Source organism: Fundulus heteroclitus, chromosome 4, assembly GCF_011125445.2.
Source record: "Fundulus heteroclitus isolate FHET01 chromosome 4, MU-UCD_Fhet_4.1, whole genome shotgun sequence".
NCBI lineage: Eukaryota > Metazoa > Chordata > Actinopteri > Cyprinodontiformes > Fundulidae > Fundulus > Fundulus heteroclitus.
In genome coordinates this window covers 36,137,335-36,152,898 of record NC_046364.1, presented here as the reverse complement: position 1 = coordinate 36,152,898, position 15,564 = coordinate 36,137,335, and the positions used below count along the sequence as shown (strand labels likewise).

The window sequence follows — 15,564 nt, the reverse complement described above, 5'->3', positions numbered from 1 at the left end:
GACAAATATAAATATCAGTTGCAATTTAGGTGATTGTTATATACATCCAATTTACCTCAAATTAAAGTATACACAGTGAAATAGTGTTTTACAGTTATACAGTGGCTCTATACAACTTAACTGTCAGTTTCCTCCTCTTCAACGCCACTGTCAGAGAGTCCAGTTCTCCACATACAGTTTACAGTTTAATTCAATTCAATTTTATTTGTATAGTGCCAATTCTTGATGCATGTCATCTCAAGGCACTTTCCAAAGTCAAATTTAGTCAGACTACACAGATTGGTCAAAAACTTCCTAACTAAGGAAACCCAGTAGATTGCATTGAGTCTTGACAGGCAGCATTCACTCCTCCTGAAAGAGTGTAGAGCCACAGTGGACAGTCGTCTACATTGTCCATGGCTTGGCAGCAATCCCTCATACTAAGCATGCATGAAGCGACAGTGGAGAGGAAATTTCCCCGTTGACGGGAAGAAAAAACCTCCTGCAGAACCAGGCTCAGTGTGAACAGTCATCTGCCTCGACCGGCTGGGGGTTAGAGAAGACAGCGGGTTATTGCCAAAGTACACACCCAGGTTCACCCCCCTTGGGTGTTAACAGGTCTCAGTGGAGCCATGCTCCTCCCCGCTCATCCTGACACATGTGTTTCAAGACGTTTTATGTAAAACTGAAAAGTGTGGCATGCATTGTATATTCAGCCTCCCTTTGCTCTGACACTTCTACATTAAAAAAAAAACAGTGCAAACACTTATTCCCGGAAGTTAGTTCACAGGTAACAGTTCATCTGTGTGCAATTTACAAAATTTTAATAGAGGTGTTCTGTGAAGGTGACAGAGATTTGTTATAGAACATCAGTGAACAGGGAGAGGTCAGGGAGAAAGTAGCCGAGAAGTTAAAAGCAGGGTTAGGTTTTAAAAATATCCCAAATATTGATCTACTCACACAGCACTGATTAATCCATCATCTGATGATGGATTGATGCAAACATGCCAAGACATGGCCATCCATCTAAACTGATGGATTGGTCATCAAAAGCCTCAATCAATAAAATAGCTAAGAGATCCGCAGCTCTGGGAGGTATATCTGTTGAAAGGACAGCTATGAGTTGTGCAGTGCACAAATATGGCGTTCATGAAGGAGTGGCAAAGAGGAAGTCGTTGTGAGGAGAAAGCCATGGAGAGGACACAGCAAATATATAAAACAAGGATCTCTTGTCAGAAATTTGAACTCTTTGACATGCATGCAAAACACCCGCTGTGTGATGGAAAACTCACTCTGCATATCATGCTTTACACAACAAAGTGAGATTTGGCGGAGGCAGAACCATGGGGATATTTTTCTTTAGTTAGAACATGAAAGCTTGTCAGAGTTGATGGGATGCTGGATGGAGCTTAATACAGAACAATCAAGGTGGGGAATGTGTTAGATGTTGCTGAAGAATTTAGAGTGGACTGAACATTCCCCGTACACCCAGAGCTGCAGTGGAATGGCCCAGTTAAAGCCCACACCCAAATTTAATTAAGAATCTGCGTTAAGACTTTAAAGATGCTCTCCACCCAGCAAGACTGAGCTTAAGCTATTTTGCAAAGAATTGTAAAATTCTTTGGATGTGCCGTTTGAGAAACACTTCAAAAAAATGTCTACCGTAATATAAAATGTAAAATTAATGGTGGTTCTACAACGCATTGACTCATAAGGGCTTTATATAAATGCATGCTACACTTTTCAGATTTTGTTTGTATATAAACAGTAAAAATCACATATTTCCCTCCATAATTATTTAACACTTTCTCTTGGTCTATCACAAAAAAGCCACAAGAGGCATAAACACATTTGCATGGGCAAATTCAGCCATGTGCCCTGCCCGTGTTGCCTATCTGAGAAAGCACATCAACATGCCAAGGTGTAGTCGGAGTTCTAAACAATAACTGACTTCCTAGAGTTATTGTATAAGGAAACGGTGGAGTGATGAAGTTCCAGCACTTTTATTGAGAAACAGAGCAGAGTTCACATAGATGGAAAACAATCGCACCCCACAGTCCCACTGCAGTCTGCGTCTGCCTGTTTCTGCCCCTCCTCGCTTTCGCCTCTCCTTAATACTCGATAGTGGCCTTGGCATGAACCAAAACAAAGACAGTCTATCCTAGACAATCAACATCCCGCACAGTAGCTACGCAGCACAAGGTTGACCATATCTGAAGCTGCAGCTCTAACTCAGCATCTCTGCCCCCTAAGTTAGACTGATCTGGATCAAGAACATTGTCCTTTGAGATAGGTGGATCAAAGCAGAATGATATTTCATGTAAGAATAGCTTTTTTTGTTGTTCTTTTATTTACACTCGATTAAAATATCAAAAAGCACAACTTGTCAGCTGGGCTCTTAATAAAACAAAAATATATTTATATATTTTGTTTACAGATTGATTCCAGAAACCAGGATAAGATTGAAAACTTTAATTAGAACACTAAGAAGATTTTTTTGCTCATTACTAGTTATTGAGTAGCTTGTTAAAAGTGGAAAAAAAATCCCACATTTATCACAGATCTATAATGTTATATCCAAAGAATATCCTAAACTCAGTTTAGTGAGCCTGTGTGCAGTGGATTAAAGTATTTCCGTCATGGAGTCATGGAGCTCCTCTCCATTGCTGGGCCGTGTGGCATCCCTGACAGCTAAACAAACTGCTGTGAAGACTGAGCCAGAGCACTACCAAGTGCACAGATCCCTGTAAATGCACATCCCCCGAATGGTTGCCACGCAATAAAATCTCTTCCTCACAGTTGAGCTCTTCTTGATGGAGCAGACGGCAGGCAAGGACAAGAGCCCATCCACCCATCTGCTCTGACTGAAAGCTTTCGAAGACGCCGAATCATGACGCTGATAAATGCAAACTTAAACTTTACAGCTGTTTTTTGGTTGCTTTTAAAGACATCTAACTTAACACCGACCAGTTTTGTATAGACATTTATTATTTGCACGGCGCATTAGGTATGCTCATAAGGAGATACACATACATTATCCTAGTGTGTGACAGGTAATTACCTCAAACTGCACGGTAGAGATCCTGAAATTAAAGATGCTGAAAATCCATAGGGCACACAGACACGTTTACGGTAGTATTTGTACAGCTACACTGTTTATTGCTCTGCTGCTTGGAGACATGAGGAATCTCAGGTGTATAAATGAAGCTTGCCAGGAAAAAACAAAAATATAAAAAATAATCCTATGATGTTGCAATCGGGACCTAAAAACAGGCTTTCACCCAAATTCACTGTTAATACAGGAGCTTTGCTCCAATATTTCAGATACACTGAAGGAGCATCCATGGCTTTTGTCAGAATTTCTCATCCTGTAACTCTCTAAGAATATTTTATTATTAAATCATAAACGTTCAGAGTAGATTTGACACCAATGACGACATAAATCATGCATCTCTTGCTTTTGTCCTGCAGATATCTTGTCTTCCTGCAGGTTAAGCGGGACCTCTACCACGGCCGCCTCCTTTGCAAGACATCAGACGCAGCTCTGCTAGCTGCCTACATATTACAAGGTGTGATGAATCGGTGCAGTTATCATGAAAATTGTCAACTCTATCTTTATCTGAAAATCCTACGTTGTTGGAGAGCCACATTCTCCAACAGTGTTCCACGCATGTGACAATGATAGACAATTGCTTTATTTTCCCAAAGGAAATTACATTGTCTGTCAACTGTTCTCACTCACACCGTCTCGACAAATGAGTCACCAAGAAGTATCAAAATACAATAAAAATGGCAACAAAACACAGCGTTTATAAATTCAAGTATACTAGGTCTGAGAGTTGTGCAGTCTAATGGCCTTTCTGATGATCCTGTTCAGTCGGGAGATGTTCTTCTTACTGGTGCTGCACCAGCACACCACAGCATAAAGAACACGTTAGAACACGTGCAGCAGTTTAAATATGTGCAAATGTGTTGAAGATTTCCTCTACTCTTAGTTATGTATGATGGTTAATGTGCTAAAAAAACGGTGACAATTTTTACAAGTTCTATTTAGACATAATTATCCACCCGAAAAAAAATTGAGGATTCAATTTGACGACCAACATGACTCACTTGGCAAACATTTTATAGCCTTACAAAAAAGGGAAAAATGACTGGTTTTGCTGATGCTGTATTACTAGAATACAGGCAGTCAGAATACATTATAAAATAGTCAGTCACTAACAAAATGTGCTGTCAGCATTTTATCTCTTAGCTTCTTTCCCAACCCAAACACTCTTGCTGCATCCACATATAGTATCTAGCAAGACATATGAGTCAATCTGGCTGAGGTTATCAGCAAATAGTCACAAGTGTTTGGGTAGTAAAAGCAAAAAATTATATTCTAGGCCTCTCAGTATTGTCGAAGAAATAGAATTTAGGACAAATAATAATAATTATTGTTCTTATTATGACAGTGATAAATTATTAATGCAACAATTAACATCAAATGTTAATACATAAGCTACATTAACATTATTTACTATTGAAAAAATAAAATAAATATAAACAACTGCCGGAAGCTGAGTACAGGGAGCTGGTGGACAGCTTTGTTGCACGATGTGGAAGCAAGTATTTAATTCTGAACATGGATAAAACAAAGGAGATGATTGTAGATCTCAGGAGAAACAGGAATAGGACCAACACTATTACCATACTGGTAGAAGAAGTGGAGGTGGTAGAGGAGTATAAATACCTCGGTGTTCACCAGGACACTGAAGTGGAAGTGGAATTGTGAAGCTGTCTACAAGAAGGGACAGCGCAGACTGGACTTCCTGAGGAAGCTTGGATACTTCAGGAATCAAGAAGCTGCAGATCTTCATTAAGTCTGTTGTGGAGAGTGTGATCTCCTCTGCCATTATTTGTTGGGGAAGCAGCGTCGAAGCAATTGACCTAAATAAGCTCAACAAGCTTAGAGGCTGTTCTGGGGACCCTTCTAGAACCTCTAGAGATGACTTCGCAAAGAGTGATTCTTCATAAAACGAAAAACATTATGGACAACACTGAGTATCCTCTTCATCAAACTGTTGTACTACAACAACGGAGTATGTTCAGTCAGAGGCTTCTCCAGATCCACTGTAATACAGACTGCTACTGTATCTACAACAGTATCTAAAACAACCTATTGAAGAAACCCCATAACATGAGTTACAACATAATAACATTTTTCTAGGGGTTATTAAAGTATTTTTAAATTTAAATTGAATTGCCTTGAATTAAACTTCACTTTATGGAGAACTATGTACCAATGAGACATTTTACAGACCTCTAGTGGTACTTTTTATAACTGCAGCCATTAAAGTGATAAACTATGTCACCACTTTCTCCACCTCACCTACAACTGCCCTTTCCTAGGTTCCTAGGTTTTCTCCCAGCAAAGTAATCTATGACATTGTCATAGTAAATTGACTCACTGTAATGATAATAACTTATCATTGCTTTACATTTAAATCACTGCTAGCTTTTATATTTAATAGTTAATAGTATTAACTAGCTTTTAATATGATTATATTGAAGGTGAATTTTTTTATGATTTTGTAACACTTGCTTATGTTGTCTAATGGGCCAGCCAGCTCTGCATTTTGAATCCACTGCTTTTCTGGATGACTCTTGCTTCTGCTCTCCACCTACACGGACACTTTGTTCCTCTGCTCCCTGCTTGCTTGGATCGTTTGCCACATTTACCTTTTATCTCCTCGCCAAAAGTATAGAAAAGTTGCACAAATCTATTTTAGATCAGTGACTCAAGGATTTTCGTATTTTATTTTTATTTATTTTTCCCGTTTGGACTCTGAGAAAAGACCAGCTGATGCCAGCTTATCAGCACAAAATATCCCCCTTCACCTCAGAGGACTTTGACAAGCTTATACAAAAAAAATCTGAAAATTCATCAACTTTAAGTAAATTTGGAGGTAAACGGATCAGGGAATAACAGAACTCTCCCCGTGATTCCGAAAAGTGATAACCACACCAGTAACTCTAACATACAGATCACCAATGGAAATGGAATTAAACCCAAATGCAGCCCACCTTGGAACACCCTGGGAGCCAGGCCAAAGGATCTAGGAAGAACCCCACGACTAGACAAAGAGAACTGGGTCCAATATTACAGCCAAATGCTCCCGTTGTCCCAGGGAAAAGGAAACAGCAATGACGTGCAGTTATCAGGAGTGAACCAACTGGAAATGTTGGAGATCCTCTCCATAACAGATTTGCATCACTTCAACCTGGCACCCAGGAAAATAATCCTTCTACTGACAACGATCAAAGGTATGACAAGAATCTTTGTTCTAAACGGTCTTCTCATAAGCCTCCAGAGGAAAAGCAAGCTACGGGTCCGCAAACGTTAATATTATGAAAAACACCTGTAAAAGGGGTTAAACACTTCTGTAACGAGAAGAACACAGAAGTGATGATTTATGACTGTAACCTAATGTCTGACACTTCAAAGGACCTTGTAGAGATCATGAAAGCGTACAGTGAAAAAAACTCATAATACACATTGAAGCCTGGGGTGAAGTTTGCAGAACAAAATCTGAAGAACTGAAGGAGGATTACATTCATCTGCTAAATATAGTCGAAGATCTGGACGTCAAAGTGTTTCTCAGCATACCCATTTATTGTGGAGATGAGAGTTTATTTTTTTTACTTTTGATGCTTAACAAATTTGTGGAAAAAGCATGTAGGCCTACTACAAGAGCTGCGGAATCCATCAACACTTTTATTATTTTCTGGGAGAAAAGACGTCTCTTCAACAAAGACGGCGTCTCTCTAAGTAGACCAGGTGCAAAATGCCTCATTTCCGACATGTTTTTCTCTGTGAACCATGCACCATCAGCTGTGTCCTTAGAAAAGGTAAAGCAAGTGCATAAACAGACAATAAGCCCTGCACAGCCCGCAACAGCCAAGATAAAAATTCCCAAGAAGATGATGCAGGAAGTGACTCTGTCAGGAAAATCACTTTTAATTAATGACTTCATTACTGACAATAATCTTGATGTTATGTTTTTAACAGAAACATGGTTACATGAATTTAAGTGAAGCCCATATTATGATAGAGTCAACGCCTACAAACTACAATGTTCTTTGTGAGAGAAGACAGAAAAGGAAAGGTGGAGGAGTGCCAACATTGTTTAGTGATTCACTAAAATGTAAAAAGGTGTGTCTGGGAAAATTAGACACTAATAATTGTGAATTATTTGGCTCTAGAGCCAGGCACAAACCATGTTCTTGTATGTTTACAGGCCTCCTAAGTCCAAATCAAACTTAAAGATCTTAATGACCTCCTATCTGTGATACGTGTTGATTATGACTGTTTAATTATTGTGGGAGATTTTAACATTCATGCTGACAACCCTGAAGAGAGGTGCAAAAGAACTGTGTGACACACCTAGAAAATGTTGGTTTACACAACCAACCCACTCTACCAGAGTTCCCCTCACTTCACTTGCTGATTGGCTGCAGGTCACATTCAACAGGCTGCTTGCTCATTTGTCCTCGGGGAACACCGGGCTTAGACAATGCAATAAGTTGAATATCCATAATTTGAAGTTGGACTGGTCCCGACGTTCTACCGAGCGGACCAGATCACTCTTAACACATCTTAAGATAGTCAGGGCCTCTCAAAGAGAGGTTCGGGGCAAAATTGGGGCCAATTATCCTACCGTGTGAACCAGCCTTGAGAGACCGACTTTACCTTTTTGTTTTATTCTATTCGCAGCGTGGACCCTTTAATATAAGACAAGTTGTAGTCCAACTTGTCTTATACTGTCTCTGACTTAAGGCTCTATTCCAGTGAAATGTGCTTGCCTCTGCCATATTTTCCCTGTCTCTGAAATGCTTTCTTTCCTCTCTTTGTTTTTTGTTCTGTTCAGTCTTATTACTGAACAGTGCTTTATAAATAAACTTGCCTTGCCTTGACTATATACTGCAGTAAGAGATACATTTTGAAGTAATTTTTCCTCCAAAATGTTTTGTTATCAGGCGAGCATGTTCTGTTGCTGTTTTTAAGTCAAAATGACTGCCTTTGTGTAATAAAGGGTTTTGATAGGTCACTATTTGGCTCACATTTGTTTTGTATTCACATTTTTATCTTTTTTAACGTGGATTTTTACTGTTTTTGTATATTTACCATGATTGGTTTATTGTTTTCATCCATTTTAACCTTTTGATTTGAGTGTTTTATGAGATGTACAACTTTATAGTAGCTCTTTATGTTCTCTGTACAACACTATCATTGGACATCAATCTTGCATAAAAAGTAGTTTCAACACTTAGTTGTTGATAAGAGAAGCTGCCAAAAAATAATTGAAGTCACATTTTTCATAATGATTTCTCAAAATCATTATGAAGTGAAGTTTAGCTGGCTGTGAACAGCCACACACATAATAAATAAATAACTAAACATGTTGAAATATTTTCTCTTCTATTGTCAGCTCTCAGAACTGACAATATTTAAACAACTTAGATTTTACAAACTAAAACCACATAGTTATTATCACATAGCTAATATTGGTAATATTAGTAATAATATATTATTTAAGGGTCTCAAATAAAAAAAAATGAAATCTGCAGACTAGCCTTTATTGTCATTACCATCTGTCTTTTAATTTCTGCAGCTGAAATTGGTGACTACGATCCTGGGAAACATCCTGAGGGCTATAGCTCCAAGTTCCAGTTCTTCCCCAAGCACTCGGAGAAGTTGGAGCGGCGAATTGCTGAGATTCACAAAACTGAGCTGATGTAAGGTGACACTCGTCAAGATCCCTGTGCACCTGGGTCTCCTTTTTCCTCCATGAGATAATAGAGAAACCACATGGGAACCCCCCTCTGTCACAGCTTCTACCAAATCGATTCTTCTACTGTAAAAATATTCAGGGAAATGTTAAGGTTTTATTTATAAAAGTTTTATTCCTACAACTTGAACATATAATCAGATTTTTTTGCACAAAAATCTGATAATACTTTCAAGTCATCTAGACACAGAGAAGTGGCATTCAGTTCTTATGCTCCACTTATCTGGAACAGACTCCCAGAAGACTGTAAAAGTGCTGAAACCCTGAGTTCCTATAAATCAAGGTTAAAAATTATTTGTTTAGAATTGCCTTTGAATATTAATGTTGAAGTTTGTAGTACAACTTATCTTCTATATTGTCCTGCAGCTGGAAATATACGTTTTCTTTTTATCTTCTGTTCATGTACAACACTTTGAATTACCTTGTTACTGAAATGTGCTATACTAATATACTTGCCTTGCCTTACAAAGATTCAGCGAGCAGTTTTAGATTAATTGTGTCTCTTTGTGCAGTCCATTGTTTGAATTATGATTGAGACTCAGGCTCAGTTAAATCTGACTCATGACTTATTGGCTTTATTCCAAAATAACATTCTGAATCCACTCATATTACTGGAATCAGTTTCATTCTGCAGATGAGACATAAACACCTGCTGATGTATTTAAATTTTCCAAAACCAGATGGGGGTTGGGGGGGATACAGGAAGTGGATATATATTTAATCCTACAGTGCCCTCTATTGATTATTTATGGGGGTTTTCTAATTGTAATTAAAAAATACATCTTCCCTTGGTTGTCTTTCTAAACACCTTTTTAAAAAAGGAAAACATGTAAGGCTCAAGAATCAAAAACAGTTGCACTAAAGGACAAAAAATGCCATATACTGGCATCAATCCTGCTCAGTGTTGTTGAATTTTGGTAGAACACAGAATAAGAAACACACTCAAATCATAGAGCAAAGACTGCATGGCCAGAAGACTGATCTTTAATTATTTTTCTTCTAGTGTTTAGAGCAGCTTTGACATTTCAGTTTATTTTATGCTTTTCCTTTAAACCAATTTGATTGTGCTAGTGCCCTTAATAGGCAAAACCATATCAAATCAAGCCGAATAGAATAGTCATCCTTTAACTGTTCCTCAGTGGGAAGGTTCATAGTGTATCGACAGCAAAGGGATTAAGGAAATATACACAAAATGCACACAGAAATAAATTAGCAAACAATAAAACTAAGTTGTAAAATGTAAACAGTTGTGCAATAGCAGAATTTACTTTTAAATTTAAATATTCATTTATATTTGTGCTTTTATATTTGTGCAAAAAAGACTATGTGCAAGAATATAGACATATATGTTTTGCATGTAAAAAAAAAAAAATCAGGAAAACAGAAACTTTACTGTTTCCATGTAAGCAAGCTTGTTCAGTAACTTTAGCTCTCAAACTGAAGTTATCGTGCCTCAATAGGTTTAGGTTTGTTTATTTGTTTTTTTGGGTGTAGTGGTGGATAAAGAGTCTAGCAACTGCTGGGAGGACTGATCTAGCGAGCAAAAGTGTTTTGACTAAAGCCAATATATTATTTTTTGTGGTTTGTTTTTTTTTTTCCCCAGAGGTCAGAGTCCTGAAACATCAGAGCTCAACTTCTTACAAAAGGCCCAGACTCTAGAGACGTACGGAGTAGACCCTCATCCATGCAAGGTAGTTTTTACAGGAAAATAAAATACTAAATATCAAAATATTCAGGTTTCCTTGTTAAAATGTTGCTTTTCATCATTCTCATACTTGTTTAAAAAGCACTGTCATTTCCTGTCATGCTCAAACCAAACTCATAGATTTGTGTTCTTCTCAGGATGTGTCTGGGAATCCTGCTTTTCTGGCTTTCACTCCGTTTGGATTCACTGTGCTACAAGGAAACCGGAGGGTCCATTTCCTCAAATGGTGAGCACAGATGAGCCAGTTCTTAAACATTTTCAAGAGAAACTATGATCAGAAGATTTTCCCTCAAATCAGTTGATATTTCTTACACTGCAGTATGTTGTTGCCCTGACAAAGGAGTCAAATGGTTAGGAAGCAGCATGTTCCAGCAGTTTTTCTTTTACCCGATATAGAGAGTCTGTTCTGGGTCCTGAAGCCTATTGGACTCTTATTTTCTTGTGGAATCATAGCTTAGTTCTAACCATTAGAAATCCAAAACCAGGCATTTTTTTCCCTAATTTGTCTGTTTCTGTCTCTTTATTCTCTAACGTTTCTCATTTTGTCTGCTCTTCCTAGTTTGTCTTTCTTTATTTTTCTACCGTTTGCTCTTCCTCATTTATTCTGTCTCTACCTCAGGGAGGAGGTAACCAAACTCAAGTTTGAAGCAAAGACATTCCACATATATGCAACTCAGAATGAGGTATGGACATTTTTCATGTGTAAGCTCAAGCACAAAAAACTCTGCTGCCCTGAAAGTCAAAGTTTCATTCTTTAAAACAGTCCCTGTTTCTTGTGTTGTCTTTAAAAGTGCACAAAGGTTTTCCATGTGACTTGAAGGAATGTCTTGTAATTTTGTTCTATTACAGGATAGGAAGATTATACTTACATACTTTGCACCTACACCAGAGGCCTGCAAGCATCTGTGGAAGTGTGGAGTTGAGAACCAGGCCTTCTATAAGTGAGTGATAGGAAATGGATGGATATAGGATTCAATATACAAGTATGTCACGATACAGTCCCTGGCAAAGGTATTCATATCTTCTGAACTTTTTCACATTTTGGCTAGTAAAAAACATCAAGATATTTTATTAGAATTTTTTTGTGATATACCAACACAAAGTAGCACATCATTCTGGAAGGAAAAAAGCTTGTATTCCAAATGCATTTACAAATAAATAGATTTCGGGGAAGTATTAATAGAAATTAACAAACAGTTTTAAGAGGACCAAGGAATACAGTGGACACTGGTCAGGTACCTGATAAAGTTTAAACAGAGATTAGGTTATAAAGCAATATGCCACAACTGCAAATCTACCAAAATATATCTGGCCTGCCAGTGAGAAGTGACTAAGGGGGGCTTTAGTGCCTCTGGAGGAGCTGCAGACATCAACACCTCAGGTTAGAGAATCAGTCAACAGAAAAACTGTTGGTTGTCCACTCCCTATCATTAGGATATCATTTGTAAGACATGCCATGTTTCCCTTTTCTTCCCTTTTATAATTAAGTGGTGCTTTGCAATGGTCTATAACATCAAATCCCAATTAAAATACGAAACATTTATGGTTATAACGAAACAAGATGTAAAAGAGGTAAGCGTCCTATTGAAATGCTCTGTATGTAGGGTTCAATCTCTCTGTTGGCTCACAGGTTGGAGAAGTCAAGTCAAGTTCGCACTGTGTCCAGTAGCAATCTCTTCTTCAAGGGTAGTCGCTTTAGATACAGGTATACACACACGTTTTAAGAGTAAATCTCTCACAACAAATGAGTTACATTTCTATATTAGGGACCTATCTGACTATTTGGAAAGGCTGGTAACAGACTGATGTGTTCTTATTTGTTTTGCAGTGGAAAGGTTGCAAAAGAAGTGATGGAACAAAGTGCCAGAATCAAGAGGGACCCCCCGGAGATCCACAGGTCACAATATTTTATTTAGTAATGTAATTAGCATACTTTGCTCTAATTTCATTTGTATAAATGTGCTCTTGCATATCTATGCGTATGCATTCTGGTTTTGTTTGTTTTATATCCCAGGGCGGGCATGGTTCCCAGCCGGAGTTGTCCATCTATCACTCACGGTCCTCGTCTGACCAGCGTCCCCAGAACCCGGAGGAGAGCTGTGCACATCTCCATCATGGAAGGTAATTAGACTCACACGCATGCATGAGGCTAGCGGGAAAACTTAGCGCCGCAGAGCAATAAAAGGAGTCACCATTTAATTAGAGTATTGAAAGGGTTAGAGACTATTTAGAGAATGCCTCACAACAACAGGAGTGAACATATGAGTATGGCTGGGGCAGGATATTGTCAGGGTATTGGTCTTATTGGTTACTGTGTTAAACTTATCCTAATTAATTTCAACGCTGACATGTTTTTTTAATTTGTACTATTAAATATTGCAAAATAAAAAAGACATCTGGCTAAACACACTTCATTGAATATCAGTGTGAGAGCTCTTTCTGGATTTATGATGGAAATTGTTTTCTTTTTATTTTCAGCACTGAAAAAGAATTTCTGTTCATTGTACAACTAAACATTATATATTACGTGGTAGAAAAACACAAAGAAGTTCATCATTTTGAAAAGAACGGAAAAGAGGGAGTGGTGGCCTAGTGGTTAGGAAGCCAGGCTTTTGGAAAGGCTGCAAAGGTCGACGGATCAAAAAGCAGTCTGTCATTCTGGGTCCCTGAGCAAGGCCCTTGACCACAGATTGCTCCCCATGCGTCACTCAGTGTTGGCAGCAGACTGCACTGCTCCATAAGGGGTGGGTTAAACGCAGAGACAAATATCCCCTCTGAGGGACTATAGAAGAAGATATTTATTTCATTAAATTGATTTATGCGTTTCAAAATAACATAATTGTGCTGTTCATATGCATTGAACCTACCAGGAATAATTCTTGATCAGAAAAAAAAAACACCTTTCACAGCAGGTAGATCTGCAAGTCTGACTTTTTTTGTCTTGTTTTTGCTCATTACTCCTTACAACATTGTTCAAGTTGTATGGAGAGTGTTTGTGCACATAACTTTGTAGGTCTTGCCACATATTGTTAACGAGGCCATTGTAACACATGGTTATTCTTTGAAGCCATTCTATTGTAGCATTTACTGCATATTGAGGGTTGTTGGTGTGCTAGAAGTCAAACCTTCATCCTAGTCTCAGGTTTTTGCTTTTCTATTAGGGTTTATTCCAGGATTGCAATGAATTTATAGCTCCATATACCTCCCAAATCTGTTCCATCTTTTCTGTCCTTTCAAGGTGTGGTTTAGGAATGAACCAAGCACAGTACGAGACACTGGCATTAAAGGTTTAATGATAGTTAAAGAAAAACTTACAAGTAGTCCCCATGAAAGGGATGCAACAGGACAAGAACTGAATAACACCGGTCATGGAGATAAGAACGACAGAACAGGGTGGCAAGAAGTATAAGTCCATGTAAGAAACCAACATAGGGAAGAGGAAACCAGACAGCTTAAAGGAGATAGCTGCAAGTTTAACTCCTCCTTGCCAGTAGGTGGCACAATCGCCCAACCGGTTGCCAAGTCTTTTGGTTAGCGTTAGCAAACATTTAACTTACCTGTCCAGAAGTAAAGAAGCAACCTCCACTTAGTTTCTGAGTTCCTTTGCTTCCTTAAGTTCACACCAGCGCTCAAAAGCTTGACCGATGTTCATCCTCGTTTTTGGTCCTCCTGAATCTGAGAAATGTAAGACTGAGAAGAAGCCAGTATTATTTTTTTTTAAAAATCAATTATTTTAAAGAAAAAAAAATTGTAGCCAGGAGGAAAAGGCCGTTGCAAGCAGGTGAGACCAATCAGAAGAGAAATGAGCTACAGCTGAGAAAGATGTGAGCTGAGAAGAGAAAAGCAATGAGCTGCAGGGAAACACAAGAAATAAAACTACAGGCAGAATCTCTCACCTGAGTGTTTGACCTCTGCATCTCATCTATGGTTAATGTGCCCCTCTTTCTCAGATGAATGCTCTCTTTGCCCAGTTAGTCAGTTTAGGTGGATGGACATGTTTTGATATTACATTCTTATATCAAACATTTTAAAACCTATTTCTGTACAGATAAAGCAGACTGCATTATGTGCCTTTAGGGCCCAACCCCCTCCCTGGTGTGTCTCTCACTCTCTTTATTACTGTGAATGCAGTAGGCATTCACAGTTATTGAGATCCTCTTTCGCGTTTTTACTGTTTAAAGTTTGATTCGCTTCTCCTCCTACAGTTTTTGTCCGATTTCAACCATTCAACTTTTAAACTATTCAGCTTCTTCTGGAATCGATGGCTATATCTTTTTGTACTTTTAACTTTTCAACTTTTTAAAATATTCAGCTTTTTCTGCAAATTTCCTGCTTTTTTTTCTCCCATAGGAAATGAATGTAATTCACTAAAATTCCGCTCATTTCAGCTGCTTTTTGACAGCTTACTGCTTCAGCCTACTTTCAGCTAGAAACGCCATTCAACTTTTAAAATGTAGTGATATCTTTCAGCTATTATGGTCTATTTCAGCTTTTTCATATCTTTTACCATTTTCATATAGTACCTCCTTAAAATAATTTTGGCTTTTCAAGAAATTCAGCAAATAACATGCGTTGCTATGGTCGTCAAGGAGGCAGTTATAGAGTGCGCACTCTAGAAATTCAACAAATTCTTCTCCTCCGAACAACTTCTTCTCACTCGCTCAATTTTTAACCTATCCACATGAATTGTACATCAAAACGTATGAATTTTTGTCTGGATTCAGGAAATGTAACCGTCATTGGTGTAGCATTTATAGATTTTTCGCAAATCACCTCAGAGCGACACAAACCCGAAACCTCCCCCATTCATTTCCTATGGAGCGGTTTTGAAAAATGACGTCTGAAAATCCAAAACATCACACGTTTTCGCACCGTCGCTACTCCTAAACCGTTTGATATACAGGCATGACACTTTCACATATGAATGTCCCAACCCTTCTGGCACTCACAAAAAAGGAATTTTGTGGATAACTGTTACGGTTTTTCCGCAGGAACAATTTGTTCGGGAGTAGCGAATTTGCAAAATCCTGAAGACGCTTTGGACCT

At 38.3% G+C, this 15,564-nt stretch overlaps 1 protein-coding gene across 1 annotated transcript in view; it reads left to right on the top strand.

Annotated features, from left to right (window-relative positions):
- The window catches only part of LOC105930465 (FERM domain-containing protein 5), a 94,600-nt gene that overhangs the window by 68,619 nt on the left and 10,417 nt on the right, over positions 1–15,564 (top strand). Inside the window, exons 5-13 of the mRNA XM_036136487.1 lie at positions 3,451–3,548; positions 8,637–8,760; positions 10,417–10,504; positions 10,656–10,744; positions 11,138–11,201; positions 11,368–11,459; positions 12,149–12,223; positions 12,347–12,415; positions 12,533–12,639. Coding sequence (XP_035992380.1) covers positions 3,451–3,548; positions 8,637–8,760; positions 10,417–10,504; positions 10,656–10,744; positions 11,138–11,201; positions 11,368–11,459; positions 12,149–12,223; positions 12,347–12,415; positions 12,533–12,639 — 806 coding nt within the window. The remainder of the gene's footprint in view (positions 1–3,450; positions 3,549–8,636; positions 8,761–10,416; positions 10,505–10,655; positions 10,745–11,137; positions 11,202–11,367; positions 11,460–12,148; positions 12,224–12,346; positions 12,416–12,532; positions 12,640–15,564) is intronic.